This window comes from Gallinula chloropus, assembly GCF_964237585.1.
Source record: "Gallinula chloropus genome assembly, contig: HAP1_SCAFFOLD_652, whole genome shotgun sequence".
Classification (NCBI taxonomy): Eukaryota; Metazoa; Chordata; class Aves; order Gruiformes; family Rallidae; genus Gallinula; species Gallinula chloropus.
In genome coordinates, this window is record NW_028168330.1 from 2775 (window position 1) to 20104 (window position 17330).

General features: G+C 70.4%; 4 protein-coding genes across 6 annotated transcripts; 3 read left to right on the forward strand and 1 right to left on the reverse strand.

Moving 5' to 3' along the window:
- Positions 1–987: 987 nt before the first annotated feature.
- On the forward strand, positions 988–4542 carry HROB (homologous recombination factor with OB-fold). 2 transcript variants are annotated; one of them, XM_084281015.1, is made up of 10 exons: positions 988–1071; positions 1331–1381; positions 1625–2560; positions 2682–2765; positions 2935–3075; positions 3260–3368; positions 3447–3532; positions 3664–3786; positions 3917–4112; positions 4269–4542. In XM_084281015.1, the coding sequence occupies exons 1-10, from the start codon at positions 1069–1071 to the stop codon at positions 4340–4342; spliced, it is 1803 nt and encodes a 600-aa protein (XP_084137141.1). In that variant the 5' UTR covers positions 988–1068; the 3' UTR covers positions 4343–4542. The 2 variants fall into 2 exon arrangements, with proteins under 2 accessions (XP_084137141.1, XP_084137142.1); XM_084281016.1 differs by having other exon boundaries at positions 3920–4112.
- A 364-nt stretch (positions 4543–4906) lies between these two features.
- ASB16 (ankyrin repeat and SOCS box containing 16) lies at positions 4907–7731 on the forward strand. Of its 2 annotated transcripts, XM_084281014.1 has the most exons (6): positions 4907–5246; positions 5836–6103; positions 6660–6893; positions 6993–7152; positions 7265–7378; positions 7462–7731. In XM_084281014.1, exons 1-6 carry the CDS (start codon positions 4937–4939, stop codon positions 7645–7647), a joined length of 1272 nt encoding a protein of 423 aa, XP_084137140.1. In that variant the 5' UTR covers positions 4907–4936; the 3' UTR covers positions 7648–7731. The 2 variants fall into 2 exon arrangements, with proteins under 2 accessions (XP_084137140.1, XP_084137139.1); XM_084281013.1 differs by having other exon boundaries at positions 6660–7152.
- A 629-nt stretch (positions 7732–8360) lies between these two features.
- TMUB2 (transmembrane and ubiquitin like domain containing 2) lies at positions 8361–10076 on the forward strand. Its single transcript, XM_084281012.1, has 2 exons — positions 8361–9157; positions 9447–10076. Exons 1-2 carry the CDS (start codon positions 8667–8669, stop codon positions 9814–9816), a joined length of 861 nt encoding a protein of 286 aa, XP_084137138.1. The 5' UTR covers positions 8361–8666; the 3' UTR covers positions 9817–10076.
- A 207-nt stretch (positions 10077–10283) lies between these two features.
- Positions 10284–16501, reverse strand: ATXN7L3 (ataxin 7 like 3). Its single transcript, XM_084281011.1, has 12 exons — positions 16381–16501; positions 16162–16294; positions 15257–15428; positions 14278–14375; positions 14099–14121; positions 13889–13934; positions 13744–13775; positions 13552–13620; positions 13181–13224; positions 12975–13046; positions 12503–12636; positions 10284–12224 (listed from the first exon to the last, which is right to left on the reverse strand). Exons 1-12 carry the CDS (start codon positions 16429–16431, stop codon positions 12076–12078), a joined length of 1023 nt encoding a protein of 340 aa, XP_084137137.1. The 5' UTR covers positions 16432–16501; the 3' UTR covers positions 10284–12075.
- Between the last annotated feature and the right edge of the window lie 829 nt (positions 16502–17330).

Genomic DNA, 17330 nt, shown 5'->3' on the forward strand with positions numbered 1-17330 from the left:
GGGAGTGTGCAAAGGCATGAGACTCCAAGTGTGAGCATGGGAGACTGAGAGTGTGAGTGCAAGCGTGAGTGTGAGCAGGTGTGAGCCTGTGAGCATGAGAGCCTGAGTGTGAGCACGAGCGTGTGAGTGTGAGCGCAGGCTGGGGGCCCCCAGCTCAGCCCCGTGTGCAGCGGGTGCTGCTGTGGCCCCGTGCAAGAACACGGGTGTGCAGTGACACACGAGTGTGCACGCTGTGGGCAGGTGTGCAGTGACACACAGGTGTGCAGCAACACACGGGTGTGCAGTGACACATGGGTGTGCACGCTGTGGGCAGGTGTGCAGCGACACACAGGTGTGCAGTGACACACGGCTGTGCAGTGACACGCGGGTGTGTGGCACCGGCTGGAGAGCACACACACGTGTCACGGGCGTGCAATGGCACACGCATGTGCACAAGACGTGTGTGTGCGTGTGCGACAGGCCGGGGTGCAGCTGCACGCGCGTGTGAGCAGCACGTGTGCCGGGGCCGTTGTGCAGTGCCAGGCCCAGCTCGTGCGATGCACACGCGTGTGTGCGGCCCCGGGGGGCGGGGGGGGCACCGTGCGGGGGCGCGGGGATGAATCACGGCGGGACGGGGCCGCGGTGACTCACCGGCGGGGTCCGGCCGGGGCACACGCGTGTGCACACGGGGGGCGGGGGACGGAGGGAGGGATGGGGCGGGGGGATGGACGGACAGAGGGACGGGGGGACGGACACAGGGACGGGGCGGGAGAACGGGAGGAAGGACGGACGGACAGACGGAGGGACGGGGCAGGAGGGCGGGTGGGAGGATGGAGAGGGACGGACAGAGGGACGGACGGACAGGGCAGGAGGACGGACGGGGGGACGGGGCGGGGGTAGGACCGTCCGTCCGTCCGCCCGTCCCCCCGAGGCGGTGCCGCCTCCTCCCCTTTAAGAGGCGCGGCCGGGCGGCAGCGCGGGGCCGTTCAAGGGGCCGTTCCCGGGGCCGTTCCCACCCCCGGGGCCGCGGGTTCGCGTCCCGGCTCCGCGCACTTCCGCCTCCGGCGGGGTCCGGCCCGCGCCGCTGCCATGGTGACCGGGGCGGGAAGGGGCGAATTCGGGGTCCCCGGGGGGTTATCCCGGCCGGGCGGGGGGGGAGCGTTGGAGTCCCCGCGGCGGGCTGGGCCTCGGCTACGGGGCTGCTCCGGTCCCCGGGGGTGGGAGGGAACGGGGCGCCCCCCGAGCCGCCCCCCTCCTTCCCCGGCCTTACCCCCCCTTCCCGCAGGCCACTAACCCCCTTCCCGCAGGCCGTTACCCCCCTTCCCGCAGGCCACTAACCCCCTTCCCGCAGGCCTGCCGCCTCCAGAAGCTGTTCGGGGCCGACGGGGACCTGGCGGATGAGGTGAGGGCTGGGGCCGCACCGGCCCGGCCGTGGGGGCGGCCCCGGGGCCTGGTACCCCCGTAACGCCCCCGGGGCGGCGGCATCACCCGCCTGGGTGCCGGGGACTCTTCGGGGTGTTTCTGGCCGGGGCGGGGGGGCTGCGCTGGGTGGTGCCCCCCGTGGGGGCTCTGGGGTGGGCTGGGGGCAGGTTTGGGGGGGGGGGGATGTGGCTGTTTGGCTGCCCGGCGCCCTCCCCTCCCGCAGGATTTCCTCTCCGCCGTGGAGGACGCAGAGAACCGGTTCGTGGTCCCCAGACGCTCCTCACCCGGCTCGTCCCATCCCGGTGTGCCGGCCCCGGCCCCCGGGCTGCAGCCCCTGCGCCCGCTGGGACCCCCGCTCGGGCACCGCCCCGGTAAACCCCCCGGCTTGCGACCCATCGCTGGGCAGGGGGAGCAGCCTGGGGAGCGCCGGGGACCCCTGGAAGCCCCCCAAGATGAGCTGGACAATGACCTGTTTCTGGCCGCCTGCATGGAGCTGGAGGGTCCCAAGCTGCCGGCGGGGGACGGTGCTGCCCGGCCGCCCCCCGCGCTGGGGGAGAAGCCCCCCCAGACACACACAGGGCAGGGGAACCCCCAGGAATGGGTGGTCCCCAAGAAGCTGCGGGTGGGAGGGGAGCTGGTCTCCCCCAGCCTCGGGGGGGCGGGGGGCAGGCAGGACCCCCTGCCTACCCCGCAGGCAGCCCCCACTCCCATGCTGCAGCCCAGCACAGCCAGTACCCACCCTGCTGCCCCCCCCACCCCCCTGGGAAGGCTGGGTGGTCCCCGGGGCTCCATTCCCACTCCCAGGGGTCCGGCCCTGAGGCCTCTCCAAGCATCCCCGTGCCAGCCAGGACCAAGCAGCTCCTCAGCAGGGTTGCGGGTGCCCCACACCCCCCCGGCACAGGTACCCCGACAGAGCTGCCCCCCACCCCGGCTGGCCCCCGTGCCCCCCGCCCACTCACCAGCCTTGATGAGCTGCGTGGAGCCTACAGCAGGGCAGCCACCCCGGCCGGCCCCAAGCAGCCTACAGACACCCGTGGTCACCAACCACCTGGTGCAGCTGGTGGCAGCGGCCAGCAAAGCTCCCCGGGCTGCTCCTCGCCTCCCGCCGCAGGGGAAGACTCGCCGCTTCCCAGGGCCCGCCGGGATCCTGCCCCAGCAGGTGGGTGCAGGGGTGGGATGGGGGTGGGGTGGGGGTAGGCGAGGAAGAGCGGTGGAACCCCAGGAGCACCCTGGGAGCCGCCCCTGGGTGCCCTGAGATGTCTCTTTCCCTCTCCCCATAGCACGCTGGGAAGCTCATGGAGGAGATCCTCGTCTCTGCCCCCCAAACTCCGGCTCATGGGGCTGTGGCAAAGCCGCGGACAGAGGTAACCCCCTGCCCTGGTGTGCATCCAGATGGGAATCCCAGTGCTGCTGCCATGGGAATCCCAGTGCTGCCGCTGGGCCCTGGGGCTGCGGCTTTCAGAGGGGGGATGCTGGAAGGGACCGTGGTGGCTCGGCTCCGGCGTGGTGACCGTGGTTGTTCTGGGACTCCAGGGACTACCCAGCTCCTCTCCGCCCATGGAGGAGGATTTTGGGAAGGGCCCCTGGCTTGCCATGAAGATGGAGCTGGGGCTGGATGAGAGGGACCCCAACTGCTTCCTCAGGACCTACAGCGTCATCATGGTCTTGCGGAAGGTGAGGGGCCCTCCTGGGGAAGGGTGCTCCTGGGGAAGGGTGCTCCTGGGGAGGGCACCAGCCCTGAGGACTCGGCTCCCTGGGCCGGGCACTGGTGTGGGGAGGGGCCTGGGCTGCCAGACCCCCATCAGCCCCACAGGCCTGTCCTCGGGGGTGTCGTTGTGACGAGAGTCTCTGTGCACAGGCAGCCCTGAAGCAGCTCCCCAAAAACAAGGTCCCCAGCATGGCTGTGATGATCAAGACCCTGACCAGGACCAACGTTGATGCTGGGGCCGTGTTCAGGGACCCAACGGGTGCGTGCGGCTGGGCTGGGTTTGGGGGGGTCCCAGCCATCGCCCCCCTGTGCTAACAGGTCCCCTCCTCGCCCGCAGGGGAGATGCAGGGCACAGTGCATCGCTCGCTGCTGGAAGAGAGACAGAGCGAGCTCAGGCCGGGCTCGGTGCTGCTCCTCAAGCAGGTGGGAGCTGCTGGGGGCTGTTTGTGCCGTGGGATGGCAGCGGGATGAGGGGCTCCTCCAGCTCCTCTCCACGCTGTGTCTGGTGCCAAGCTGAGCTCTGGCTCTGCCCCACGGCTCTGTCCCCCTCACAGGTGGGCGTCTTCTCCCCGTCCCACCGCAACCACTACCTCAACGTTACCCCCACCAACCTGCTCAAGATCTACACGCCAGACACTGAGGGCAGCTTGTCCCAGCCATCACCAGCACGGCAGGAGGTGAGGGAGGGTCCTGAGGGGGTCTGGGCTGAGGGGGACCCTTGGGAGCAGCCAGGGAGGAAGGGGGAGCTTAGGAGGGCCGGATAAATCCTTCTGTGGGCCCCCACTAATTCGTCTCCCTTGGGTTTAGCAGGTCCCTGGGCAGGCTGGGTTACCCCGGGCCCCCCCTGCCCAGCCCCCCCGGGGTGTCCCTGCCGCTGGGGACTGGGGGTGCCGGAGGATGGGTGGTCACAGTGCAGAGCTGTCTCCTGGAGGCCTCTCCCTACACCCGTGGAGCCCTGGGCAGAGGCAAGAAGAGCTGGAGGGAGCTGCCGACTGCGACATGGGTGAGTCCAGAGGGGTGAAAAACCTCCTTATCCCCCAACCCCGCCCCCCCCCCCCCCCCCCGATCTGGGGCCTGGGGAGCATCTGCCCTCCCAAAGGGGATCTCATCCAGTCCCTTCCCCCTCTCTCCATGAGTAAAGCTCCGTTTCACCCTGCAGATGACCTGGATGGGCTCCTGGGGGAGCTGCCAGAGGATTTCTTCTCCGCTCCAGCCCAAGCTGACCAGCGCTGACCCCGGGGACCAGCAGAACGGTTTATTGCTGCACCAGGGCCCGGTGAGGATGCTGAGGATGCTGAGGAAGGGGGCGATGCACCAGCATCCCTCCTGTGCCCTTCTCTGGTTTTGTTCTGGAACCAGGAGCTGGGGGCTCCCTCTCTGGGGGGTCACCGGTCCCTCTCGGCTCCCCCACCTGCATTAAAGGGCTGTTGTGTCCCTGCCTCACCCTGTCCGCTCGTGTGTCGCTGTCCCCTCTGCCCCTGCAGTCCCTCTGCTGAGCCACAGCACCCCAAACCCTTCCCCGGGGCTGTCCCCGCTCTCCCTCTTGTCCCTGGGTGAGGTGCTGTTACCCCCTGGGGCTCTTGCACCCCCACGGGGCTGGGGGTACCCGGTGCCCAACCCCATCTGACACCCACCAACAGGTTAAAGTCCCCGGCCGCCCCACGTGACTCTGTTTACCACCCTGGGGGAGTTATTTATAGGGTGCCCTGGCTTGGGCTCCCGATCCAGCGTCTGGGTGTGGGGCACAGCCCTATTTATAACCCCCACCCGGGTGCTGCAGGCAGCTCACTGCCCCCCCAGACTCCCCCTGCCCTCCCGAAGGCGCCCATGGCCCAGGAAACTTTCTCCTTCACCTCCTCGGCTCTGCGCTCGCTGCGGCTGCAGCGGGAGCTGCTGGAGCAGGAGGAGCGGCGCCGGGCCCTGGCCAGGGAGTCGGCCACACGCCGGTTCCTCTCAGGGAGCTCCAGGCCCCCCCTGCCCCCCTCCCGCCGGCCCCAGTACTGCCGGGACCCCGCCATCCACAACGCCCTGTACACCGGGGACCTTCCCCGCATCAAGAGCATCTTTAAGGACGAGGCCACCACCAACCTGGTCATGGAGACGGTCAGCGAGGAGCTGGTGTGGGCGCCCGAGCAGGGTAGGGGGCTGGGGGGGCAGCGGGGGGGTGGTTGGGGGGTCCCTGCTGGGCTCCCTGGGGGCTCTGTGTGTATGTGGGGGGGTGTGGGGTGTGTGGGGGTGTGTGTCCCTGTCCCCTTTCCTGCTGGGCTCCCTGGGGGCTGTGTAGGGGAGGGGTCTGAGTGGTTGTTGTTGGGGGGCCTTTCCCTTTCCCTTTCCCTTTCCCTTTCCCTTTCCCTTTCCCTTTCCCTTTCCCTTTCCCTTTCCCTTTCCCTTTCCCTTTCCCTTTCCCTTTCCCTTTCCCTTTCCCTTTCCCTTTCCCTTTCCCTTTCCCTTTCCCTTTCCCTTTCCCTTTCCCTTTCCCTTTCCCTTTCCCCTGGGGCCTCTGTGAGGGGGTGTGTGGGTATTTGGGGGGGATGCCCCCCTTCCCGGCCATGCTCCCTGCAAAATAAGGGGGGGGAGCTGGAGGCTGAGGATGGAGTGCCGGGGGGTGGTGGGACTCCTGTGGGGTGGGGTCGCTCCAGGGAGGGGGATATTGGGGTGCAGCCTGGGCTCCGGGAGGGGAGGCTCCCCCCCCACGTGTGCTCCCCCCCACGGGTGCTTCCCCCCAGGGCTGTGGGTGCTGAGCCCCCGCCGGCAGCACATCTCCGCCCTGCGCATCGCCGCCTCCCGCGGCTACAGCGACTGCGCCCGGCACCTGGTGCTGCGGGGGGCGGCGGTGGACGCGGTGGTGGGGGGCCAGGCCCCCCTGCACGACGCCGCGGCCGCCCCCCGCCCCGACTGCGCCCGGCTGCTCCTGGCCTTCGGCGCCGACCCCAACGTGCTGAGCGCGGACGGCTCGGCCCCGCTGCACCTCTGCGCCGCGCCGGACAGCCTCCGGTACGGCCCGGGCCGGGCCCGCGCAGCCCCGAGCGCAGCCCCGAGCGCATCCCCTGCGCGCAGCCCCCGAGCGCATCCCCTGCGCGCAGCCCCCCCGCTGCAGGGGTGCGACAAGCCACGCCCACATCACAGGCCACGCCCCTTCATCTGCATGTCGGGCTCCGCCCCCGACCAGACTCCGCCCCCGGACAGGCCCTGCCCAAGCCCCGCCCCGGGACCAAGCCCCGCCCCGGACAAGCTCCGCCCCGCTCCAGGCCCCGCCCCACCAAAGTCCCGCCCCAAGCCCAGCCCCAGCCAGACCCCGCCCCCGACAAGTCCCAGCCAATCGTAAGCCAACCCCTTTCCCAAGCCCCGCCCTCATCCAACAAGCCCCGCCCCGCCCCGGGCTGCCTGGGGGTCCCGGAGGTTCCCCCCCACCCTCCCCTTCCCCGTTCCCCATCCGCGCCCTCGTCCCAGGGGTCCCCAAGCGGTTCCCAGGGGCTTCCCAAGGGGGGGGGGGGTCAGAGGGGGCGTGGTCGGGGTTCCCCGTCCCCAGCTCACCCCGCGGGCCCCCCAGGTGCGCGGAGCTGCTGCTGGCGCACGGGGCGCGGGTGAACCTGGGGACGCGGGACCGGCAGCTGACGGCGCTGCACGTGGCGGCGCGCGGCGGGCTGGCGGCCCACGTGGCGCTGTACCTGCGGCACGGCGCCGACCCCCAGCGCCGCAGCCGCGAGGGCGAGACCCCCCTCAACGCCGCCTGCGCCGCCGCCGAGCGCCCCGAGGACGCCGAGCGCTACTACCGGGTGGCCGAGCTGCTGCTGGCGGCCGGCGCCGAGCCGGGGGCGGCCGGGCGCAAGGACCACACGCCGCTGCACAACGCCTGCGGCAACGGGCAGACGCGGCTGGTGCGGCTGCTGCTGGCGGCCGGCGCCCACGCCTCCGTCCCCAACTGCGCCGGGTACACCCCCATGGACTGCGCCCTTCACGCCGTCGAGGAGTACCGGCAGCATCGCCCCGAGGACACCATCGCCCTCCTGCTCGCCCACGGCGCCGGCCCCGTCCACCCCAAGGTGGGGGGTTGGGGGGCTGCTGGGGGTGGGGGAGGAAATAAGGGGGGGGTGGGGGTGTTATCCCCCCTCTTCCCCAATGATGCGTCTCCTGGTGACGTGTCTCTGCCCCCAGATGCTCAAGTTCTGCTGCCGGCACCCGCCGGCGCTGGAGTTGATGCTCAACGCCTACGACCGCATCCCGCCCGCCGACAGCTGGGTGGGGGCCGTGCCCCCGGAGCTGTGGGAGGTAAGGGGGTGCAGGGTGCCCTGAGGGGGGGGGTATGGGTCCCCCCCCATCTCTCTCAGCCCTGCGCATCCCACCCCACCCAGGCCCACCGGGATTTCTACGCCTCGGCGGAGCGCATGGCGGGGCGGCCGCGGCGGCTGCAGCACCTGGCTCGCTGCGCCGTGCGGCGGCACCTGGGCGCCCGCTGCCACGTCGCCATCCCCAAGCTGTGCCTGCCGCCCCCCCTGCGCCGCTACCTCCAGCTGCCCCTCGAGGGGCTCATCTCCTGAGGGACCCCCACACCCTCCTCCACTCCAGCCCGTGGCCTGTGGGGCCCCCGTGTCCCCCCAGGACTCGAATAAAGGATCCGGCACAGGCGGCTCTTGGGGTGTCGCGTTCCTGTGGGGACAGGCGGGGGGTGCGGGGGGCAGGAGTCCCACGGCAGAGGGGGCTGGATGGGCCCAGCGGGGGGCACGGATGGGCCCCAGGGAGGGAAAAGGTCCCGTGGGAGATACACGGGCCCTGGGGACGGGGGGGCACAAATGAGCCCCGGGGAGGGGCACAGACAGGCCCCGGGGGGTCACACGGCCCCGGGGACACACGGACGGGCCCCGCCGGGACCGGCCCCACAGCCTCACGCGGCAGCGACGCCCCGCCCACTCCGCGCTCCCCCGCCCACTGGCCCCGCCCACACACAGACCCCGCCCACTCACACGCCCCACCCACTTCCCCCGGCCCCTCCCCCTCAGAGCCCCGCCCTCTCCCCGCCCCCTGACGCCATCAGCGCGCGGCCGGGCCCCGCCCAGTGGGCGTGTCCCACCCGTGACGCCCAGCGCGCGCCACCCGCGCGGCTCCCGCGGCCCCTCCCGCGGCGTCGGCGCTGTGACGTCACGCCGTGACGTACCCCTGTGACGTGGCGGTTCCGGCGGGGCGCGGTGAGTGCGGGCGGGGCCGGGCCGGGCTCCCCCATCCCCCTCTACACCCCCCCCCCCCCCATCCTCCCCTCCCGGGGCCGCAGCCCCGTCCCGGGGGCCCCTCCCCGTCCCCCGGGGGGGTCCCGTCCCGTCCCGTCCCGCCCCCCCCAGCCCCGCTGCGGCAGAGGAAGCGCCGGGTGCGGCCGGGACACCGACCCCGTTTCTCTTCCCTCCAGGTCTCCGGCCCGTCCGAGCGGCCCCGGGATTCGTGAGGCGGCCCCGGGGGGTCCCGCTGCGGGGTTGGGGGCGGGGGGGGGACTCACAGACACCCCGAGCGCTGAGCCGGGGCGGGGGGGTGGGGGGGGGGGGTCCCGGCTCCTCCGTCGCGCCCCGAGATGGAGCCCCCCGCCGCCACCCTCATCCGGGGGCTGGGGGACGAGGTGACGGCGGCGCTGGGCGCCGCGGCGCTGGTGCTGGCGCTGGTCCTGGCCTGGCTCTCCACCTACGTCGCCGACAGCAGCACCCAGCTGCTGGGCACCATCGTCACGGCGCGGGCCGTCGTCCGGCTCGGCCACCCCGAGCGCTACGCGGGGCCGGGGGGGGCGGATGAAGCTCCCGACCCCCCCCGAGACCCCGAAAACGCGGAGGAGAAGGCGGAGGAGGAAGGGGGGGCGGCGGCGCAGGGCGGGGGCTGCCCCCCGGAGCCGGGCGCGGAGCGGCCCTTGGGCATCCGCAGCTGCCCCGGGCCCGGCGCCCCCGCGGAGCCGCCTGCGGCCGGGGGCAGCGACCTGTGCTCCGGCCTGATCAAGATCCGCCTCAAGTTCCTCAACGACACGGAGGAGGTGGCCGAGGTGCGGCCCGAGGACACGGTGGGCGGCCTCAAGAGGTGAGTCCTCCCCAGCTGCGACCCCCGCCCCTTCCCCACCACCCTTCCCCCCCCAGCCCCTCCCCCCACGGGGCCGGGGATCCACCCAGCCAGCCAAGTGCTGCTGGTTTCCAGCCCAGGGTTTGAAAGAGGAGGGTGGGTGGTGATGGTGACGGTCCCATCGCCGCTGCCCCCCACCCCCCCACCCTCATCCTTCCTCGGTTTGGGGGTGTGGGGGGGGGTCCCTCAGCCCCTCATCACTTGAGGCGCGTCCGTGAGTCTGTCCGTGGCCTCTTCCCTCCTTCCACAGCAAGTTCTTCCCGGGCCAGGAGAGCCAGATGAAGTTCATCTACCAGGGGCAGCTGCTGCAGGACCAGGGCCGGACGCTGCGCTCGCTCCGCATCACCGACAACTGTGTCATCCACTGTCACCGCTCCCGCAACACCGTCACCACCACCACCACCACCGCCCTCCCCGAGCCCGGCGCTGCCGCCCCCGCCGCCGGCGGCCTCCCGTTCCGCCCGGGCAGCGCGGTGGTCCCCGCTGTGGTGGTGGCTCTGGCCGTGGTCTGGTACCTCCGGCTCAACTACCGGCAGCTCTTCAGCGCCCCGGCCACCGTCTCCCTGATCGGCGTCACCGTCCTGTTCAGCTTCCTGCTCTTCGGGGTCTACGGACAGTAGGGGCTCCATCTGAGCGGGGGGGGGGGGTCACGGTCCCCCCACTCCCCCCCACCCAACCCCAGCCCCTCTCCATGGGACCGGTGTGGGAGCTCGGCGTGTCCTTCCCAGCGCTGGACTGGTGTCCCCCCCTGCAGAAGGGGGGTGTTATCCCTGCCCCCCCCCATGCCGAGCTCCGGGGCAGCGGGTAGGAGCCCCAGGGCCGGAAGGGGCTGCGGTTTCCTTCTAGAGACTCCTGACAGCAAATAAAAGGTGTGACGGCCGCCCCAGCGCTCCCCTTCCTGCCCGGGGGGGCTGCCAACACCCCCCCTGCCCCCCTCCCCGGGGTGAACAGAACCCACCCCCAGGAAGGGGAGTGTTGGTACATCAGAAGGTGGGAGTGGGGCTGGGGGGGCGGGAGGGGGGCTGGGGGCCTGGGTGGGGGGGTCGTGCTGATGGATCAGGCTGAGGCGGGTGCGGGCGCCGCGGGTACCAAGTCGAGATGCAGTTTTATTTACAGGGGTGGCCACGGCCCCCCCGGGACACACAGAGCTCAGCAGCCCCCGGGGGGGGAGGGGGGTACGTGCGCAACACACAAGTCTCAAGCCCAGGGGGGGTGAGGGGGGGCAGGGGGGATAGGACTGGGCACAATCCCAACCCCTGTTACACCCCAAACTCAGCCCCTCTCCCCCAGTGTGAGGGGCTCCAGCTGGCCCTGGGCTCAGCATGCCCACCCCAGGCAGCTGGGGGGGGTGAATGGGGGGGGGCTGGGGCCAGTGTGCCCCCCCTCCCCGTGTCTCAGAGGGTCAGGACAGCCCCTGGCCCATCCTCAGGCCACGGAGCACACGAAGGCCAGCTCAGGGTGCTCCAGCAGCCAGCTCCCCCCCATGCTGGGAGCTACTGCCAGCCACAGCAGGCAGGGAGCAGGGGGTGTCTGCCCACCCCCCCCCCGAGTTTGGGGTGCTGTGGGGACCCCCCCAGCCCAGCACTAGCCTGTAGCAGCAGCTTTGGAACGATAATGAATCCAGAATCGAGAGCACCATAATTCATGACACCCAGCACGGGGACCCACCACAACATGGGGGGGGGGGAAGGAGCCCCCCCCCCCCCCAGACACCACCCAAACTCGAGGGGGGGGTGGTGGGGTGGTAAAAAGGGGGGGGGGCTGAGCCAGCCCTCCCCACCCCCTGCTCCACTGCACCCCCAGTATGATGGGGGGGGAGTGGGGGGAGGGTCGTGTCTTCCCACAGCCCACATAGTGGGGGGTGGGGGGACTGGTCCTGGACACCCCTCCCCCCCCAGGTGAAGATCAGAGCCCGGGGGGTGGGGGTGTGGGGGGGTGTTACAAACACCAGCCAGAGCTGTTGGGGGTCCCAAGACACCCCTCCACCTGCAGCAGCAGGTTCCCAGGAATGTGGGGGGGGGCAGAGCTGGCCTGGGGAGGGGGGGGGGCTTCTGCCTCAAAGCTGGGCTGTGATACCCCCAACCCCCCCACCACCCCCATTTCTTGTCTCTGGGCACAGCAGCCAACACCCCCCCCCCGCCCCCTGGGACGGAGCCCTGAGCATCGTTTCCCCCCCCCCAGCAGCCCCAAACACAAAGGATGCAGCATGCAGACCCCCCACCCCCCCCCATGTGAGCCCTGTGCAGGCAGTGCCAGGCCCCAGCCCCCCCCCAGCAGCTAACCCCAGCTGTTACAGCTGGTTTGGGGTGCGGGGGGGTCCCCACCCGTCTCCTGGGAGCAGGGAAGAGCCCCCAGCCCTTGCTCCAAACCCAACGTCCCCACCCTGAGCCAGCCCGACCAGCGAGCGCCGGCCCGGGGAGCAGCCCCAGCCTGGGGCCTGACCCCCACCCGCTGGGGCAGGGGGGCAGCTGTGCCCCCCTCCCAACCTCCAGGTGCCCCCCACCCACCAGGGTAAGGGGGCTCTGGAGCAGCGAGTGTGGGAGGGGGCACGGCTGGGGTGTGGGTGGCCCTGGGAGGGGGAAGGGGGGGGTGGGGGGGGGTTGTGCCTCTGGGCCCTGATGGGAGCCCCCCCAGTCCGAAGTCTCACAGAATAAATAGAGGCACCGGGGTGGGGGAGAAAGGGGGGGGGTGGGGGGGGGGGAAAGGGGCATTTATGGGGGCTCCCCAAATCCTCTGTGTGTCCCCCAGCCCCGGGCAGCGCTGGCCAGAGTCCTCCGTCCCCCGCAGCCCCGGTACCCGGTGTCCGGCGCGCGGGGCGGCCCCAGCCCGTGTCTGTCCGTCCACCCGGCCCCGGCCCGGCCCCCCCAGCTCCGCTGCGCTCAGTTGATGTCGTCGTAGATGCTGGGGGTGTGGGGGGCGGGGGGCTTGGGCTTCTTCTTCTTGCTGGAGCCCAGGCCGGGGGTGCCGCTCACCAAGCCCAAGTGCGGCTTCTTCTTCTTCGTCTTGCGGGACTCCGAGTTGTTTGTACCTTGGGGGGGGGGGGAAGGAGGAGATGGGGGTGCTGGGGAACAGCTGGGCCAGCAGCAGCCCCCCACCCTGCCCCAAACAGATTCCCCCCCCCTTTACCAATCCCCACCCAGGAGAACCGACCCCAAACCCAGGGGATGCTCCCGCCCACCCAGCTGGGCACTGAGGGGCTGTGGATAAGCCACAGCCGGTTGGTCTGTCCCCCCCCAGCTCCCAGTTCTGCCCCTGCAGAGGGGGCTGAGGAGTTGCCCCCCCTTTCCTGCCCCCCAAAACACTCACTGGCTTTGGAGGAGGCGGAGTCGGAGGGGGAGATGTCGGAGGAGCCGTCCCACTGCAGCCGGCTCATGATGGCCTGGCTCTCCGCCACCTCGAAGCTGTCGTTCTCCACGCTGCCCTCCGCCTCGGGCAGGGGCCTGGGGACAGCGGTTACAGGGGGTCCCCACACTCTGGGAGCACACGGAGCTGAGCCCCCCGGGAAGTACCAGCTCCCCTACACACCCCCCTCCCAGCCCTCCTGGGGGGTGTCATTGTCCCCCATCCCCACCCTCGCTCAGGACCCGGGTGCCCCATGCAGCCCCCCAACCCCATCTCCGATCACGCTGGGTTGTGGGGGCACCCAGAACCTTCCAGACCCCCGACCCTTCCAGGCTCTGGAACATTCCAGACCCCAGAACCCTGCAGAGCCCAGAACCCTGCAGAGCCCAGAACCTTGCAGAGCCCAGAACCTTGCAGAGCCCGTGTGCTCACTCACGCGGAGGGGCCGAGGAGATACACCCGCACGGATCTGCGCTGCTCATCCGTGTGCTGGGGACACCGCAGGGACCTGCCAGGGGTCACAGGGCTGAGTCAGGCACTGTGCTCCCTGTCTGTGCCTGTCCCAGCTCCCAGACCCACCCCCCAAAACACCCCCCACCCCCTTTCCCTGCGCCGAGCAGGGAAAGCCCAGGATGGTCTCACCTGGTGCACATCTTCTTGGTGTGCTCGGAGATCACCCCGCATTGCTGGGGAGAGAAGGGATGGGTGAGCGGGTGGGGGAGCAGCCCAGCACCCCTCAAACCAGCCCAGCACCCCTCAAACCAGCCCAGCACCCCTCAAACCAGCCCAGCACCCCCCAGCCAGCTCCCCACTCCTCCCAGCACCGTCCCGCCCCACCCCAGGACTGGGACCTTCAACCCAGAAGATGCCCATCCCCATCCCAGGTTCAGATCACCAGTGTTCCCAGTCCCAGCCTGGATACTGGACAGAGCTGAGCCAGGAGATTCTGGGAGTCCCAGTGCACCCCATCTGGATGGGGAGGGGTCTCCCCTGTGCCCCCCAGGCCCCCGCACCGTGGTGAGCAGCGTCCGCAGCTCCTCAGGGCCCAGCGTCTCGTAGTTGATCCCAGCTGAGTTACTGTACTGTGGGGGGGCAGAGAGGGGTGTCAGGGCTGGGGGGGGTGGGAGATGGGGGTGAGGGGCAATGGAGGTGGGGGGGACAGACAGAAGGGGAACGGGGTGCCAGGTCCCACTCCCTGGGCTCACCTTGAAGGGATCGGGGTTCCCACCGATCTCGCCTGGAAGAGAAGAGGGGTGAGGGGGGTCCCTGCCAATGGCCTGGCCCCCCCCATGTGTCCCCCTCCCCCAGCCAGCCAGGTCCACCCCCCAGTCCCCCTGGCCCCCCCCTCACCATTTTTGTGTTTCAGGGACTTGGACCTGCGGGGCGAGTTGGGGTTCTGCAACGAGAGCGAGGGGGGGTCGGGGGGTGCAAAGAACCCCCCCCGAGCCCCCAGCCTCCCCCCCAACCCCCCTTCCCCCCAGCCCCCACCCCAGCAGCACCCCCCTTCTCCCCAGCACACCCCCCCTACCCCCCCCCAGACCCCCTTTCCCAGCCCCTCACCTTATCCGATTTCCTCTTCTTTGCTACAGGGAGACACAAGAGATGGCTTTTACCTTTCCCAGCAGATTTAGCCCCGATTTCCACGCCCACCTCCCAGCCAGGGAACGGGACCCCCCCCGCTGGGCTGGGGGGTTGAAGGGCCACGGGGCAGGCAGGACGTGACCCCCCCAGGCCCCCACCTTTCTTCTCGGAGCCGTAGGACCAGTCGTTGTCGTTGATGTCGTCGTTGTCCTCCTGGTCGCTCTCCGACTTGTTCATGTTGTTGCTGCTCGCGATCCTGTGTGGGGAGGGGGGTCAGGGACCCACAGCTGGGACACATCCTGCACCCCCCGGCACCCCGGGATCCATCCCGCACCCCCCCGCACCCCGGGATCCATCCTGCACCCCCCGGCACCCCGGGATCCATCCTGCACCCCGGGATCCATCCCGCACCCCCCGGCACCCCGGGATCCATCCTGCACCCCCCGGCACCCCGGGATCCATCCCGCACCCTGGGATCCATCCCGCACCTCCCGGCACCCCGGGATCCATCCTGCACCCCCCGGCACCCCGGGATCCATCCCGCACCTCCCGGCACCCCGGGATCCATCCCGCACCCCCCCCGCACCCCGGGATCCATCCCGCACCCCAAACAGCCCCAGATCCAGGACAGGATCCTCAGCAGCTACTTAGGGAGGGGGGAGAAGGACAAGAAGAGGGGGGGAAGGACAAGAAGAGGGGGGGGAAGGACAAGAAGAGGGGGGGGAAGGACAAGAAGAGGGGGGGGAAGGACAAGAAGAGGGGGGGGAAGGACAAGAAGAGGGGGGGAAGGACAAGAAGAGGGGGGGGAAGGACAAGAAGAGGGGGGGGAAGGACAAGAAGAGGGGGGGGAAGGACAAGAAGAGGGGGGGAAGGACAAGAAGAGGGGGGGGAAGGACAAGAAGAGGGGGGGGAAGGACAAGAAGAGGGGGGGAAGGAGCAGGCTAGAGAAAGATGAGGTGGAAGGGCAACTCCAGGGCTGGGGGGGGACAAGGACACACCCCCCCACAACACAACCCAAGGAGTGGGGAGAGCCCGGATGCCCCGTTTCCACCCCAGGCTCGAGATGGGGGCTCCAAACCCTCAGTAACCCCCCACCCTGGGTGCCTCGGTTTCCCCCAGGGGCAGGGCGCCGCTGACCTGCGGTTGGCGATGCGGCTGCTGTTGCGGCCCATGCCCAGGCACTTCTCCAGGTGGGGGGCGAAGCGGGAGGCGGCGATGCTGCGGCTGCAGTTGGGGCACACGCACTCCTTGTTCTTCCACTGGTTGTACACCTGCCCGAAGATGTCCACGCCCGGCTGGTCCACGATCTCTGCGGGGGGCACAGGGCTCAGCACCCCTCCCCGGCCAGCACCCTCCCTGGGATCCCCCTCTCCATCAGCCCCCTCCCCTCCCCAGGATCCCCCTCTCCATCAGCCCCCCTCCCCTCCCCAGGATCCCCCTCTCCATCACCCCCCCCTCCCCTCCCCAGGATCCCCCTCTCCATCAGCCCCCTCCCCAGAATCTCCCTCTCCATCAAACCCCCTCCCCAGAATCTCCCTCTCCATCAAACCCCCTCCCCAAGATCCCTCTCTCCATCAGCCCCCCCTCCCCTCCCCAGGATCTCCCTCTGCTGCTGAGGTGACACTGGCTGTGCCCCCCCCCCCCAGCATCGGCACACACACACCCCTCAAGCCCCTTCCCAGCCCCTCAGCTTGGCTTTGGGGGCCTGAAAGCAGCAGCAGTGCAGCCAGGGGGGTCTCTGCTCCCCCCTCCCCAGCTGTGCTCCCGCAGGGTGGAGCACTGGGCCTTGGGATGCAGTTTGTGGGGTTCAGCTCACCCCAGGGGTTACCAAATGGTTCCCGCGGGACAGGCTGGGGGGGCAGGATGGGATGGGACCTGGGTCACACCAGCTTTGGCACGTTTAATCCCCCTCAGCACCGTCTGTGCCAAAATCCCTACACATGGGGACAACAGACCCCCAGAACCTCTCCGGGGCTTGTCCCGGTGCGGGATGCTGGCCGTGTCCCCGCTGCCCACCCCAGGGGGTCCCCAGGGGTGCTCACCAAAGTCCTTCATGCTGTCGGGGTCCGTGTCATCCAGGAAGAAGTAGCCACACTTGACAGCCCGGTGGACTTCGAAGCAGAGCCCCAGGCAGGCATCTTCCACCAGCTCCGTGTAGATCTCGTGCGCGATGGCCTGGGGAGAGGGGGGGCTATGAGGGGCCCGGGGACAGGCTGCCCCTGGTGGGGGGGACACACAGGGGCAGCGAGGGGGCTGCTCACCTCCAGTTTGCTGTTATCCAGGCCAGACAAAGACATATCCTCCATTTTCATTTGCAACTGCTCGCGGGGAAGTCACGCCGAACGCTCATAGCACAGGACACGCGGGGGTCTCGCTGGGGGGGCACAGAGACCGCGCTGGCACCCTGCCTGTGCCCAGCACACACCCCCTCCCATGCCCCCCCAGAATAAAACCCATCTCACGCCCCGGGGAAACCCCCCCAAGACCTCTGGGGTGTTCCATGCCCCGGAGTCCTGGGTTGAACCCCCCCAGGATGGGGGGAGGGGAGGTACGGGGGTCCCCCAGCCTGGCACTGCCCCCCCGCCTCGGGGTAGGTGAAGGGAAGGGGGGGATTGGTCCCCGGTTTGGACCTGCTGCCTGGTCCCCACTGGTTCCCAACCAGCTCCCCCATCCCTTGGTCCAGGTGACGGGGCCTCTCCCAGCCAGACACCACGGAGGGGGCTGGGGGGCACCCCCTGCACCCAACTGCCAGCCCCCCCCCCATGGGCCATACCCAGCCACCACCAAGGCGTGCCCAGGAGCCCCCCCCCGCCCCCAGCAGCACCTCTGGGCTGCAGGTGAGAGCGGGGGTTTTGGGGTGCCCCCCACCCCCCCAGATGGGCGGTGGGCTCTGCTGCATCACCACCCCCTGAAGCTGACGGGGAGAGGGGCCAGGGCAGGGACCACCGTGTGTGTGTCCCCCCCAAAAGAGGGCACCCGGGAGCCCCCCCCCCCCCGGCAGGTGAGAAGAGAGAAGACCCCAAACTCACACCAAGCCCCCCCCATACCCCCCCCACCGGCGGGTACCGCTGGCAGCATCCCCGGTTGCCATGGAGAGGGGCTCGGCCCGACCACCAGGACGGGGCGGGGGGAATGGGGGGCGGGGGGTGTATCCCCGCACCCTCCACCTCCCCCTCCCAGCACCCGCTTCCGGGCCCGGCCCGGGGACTTC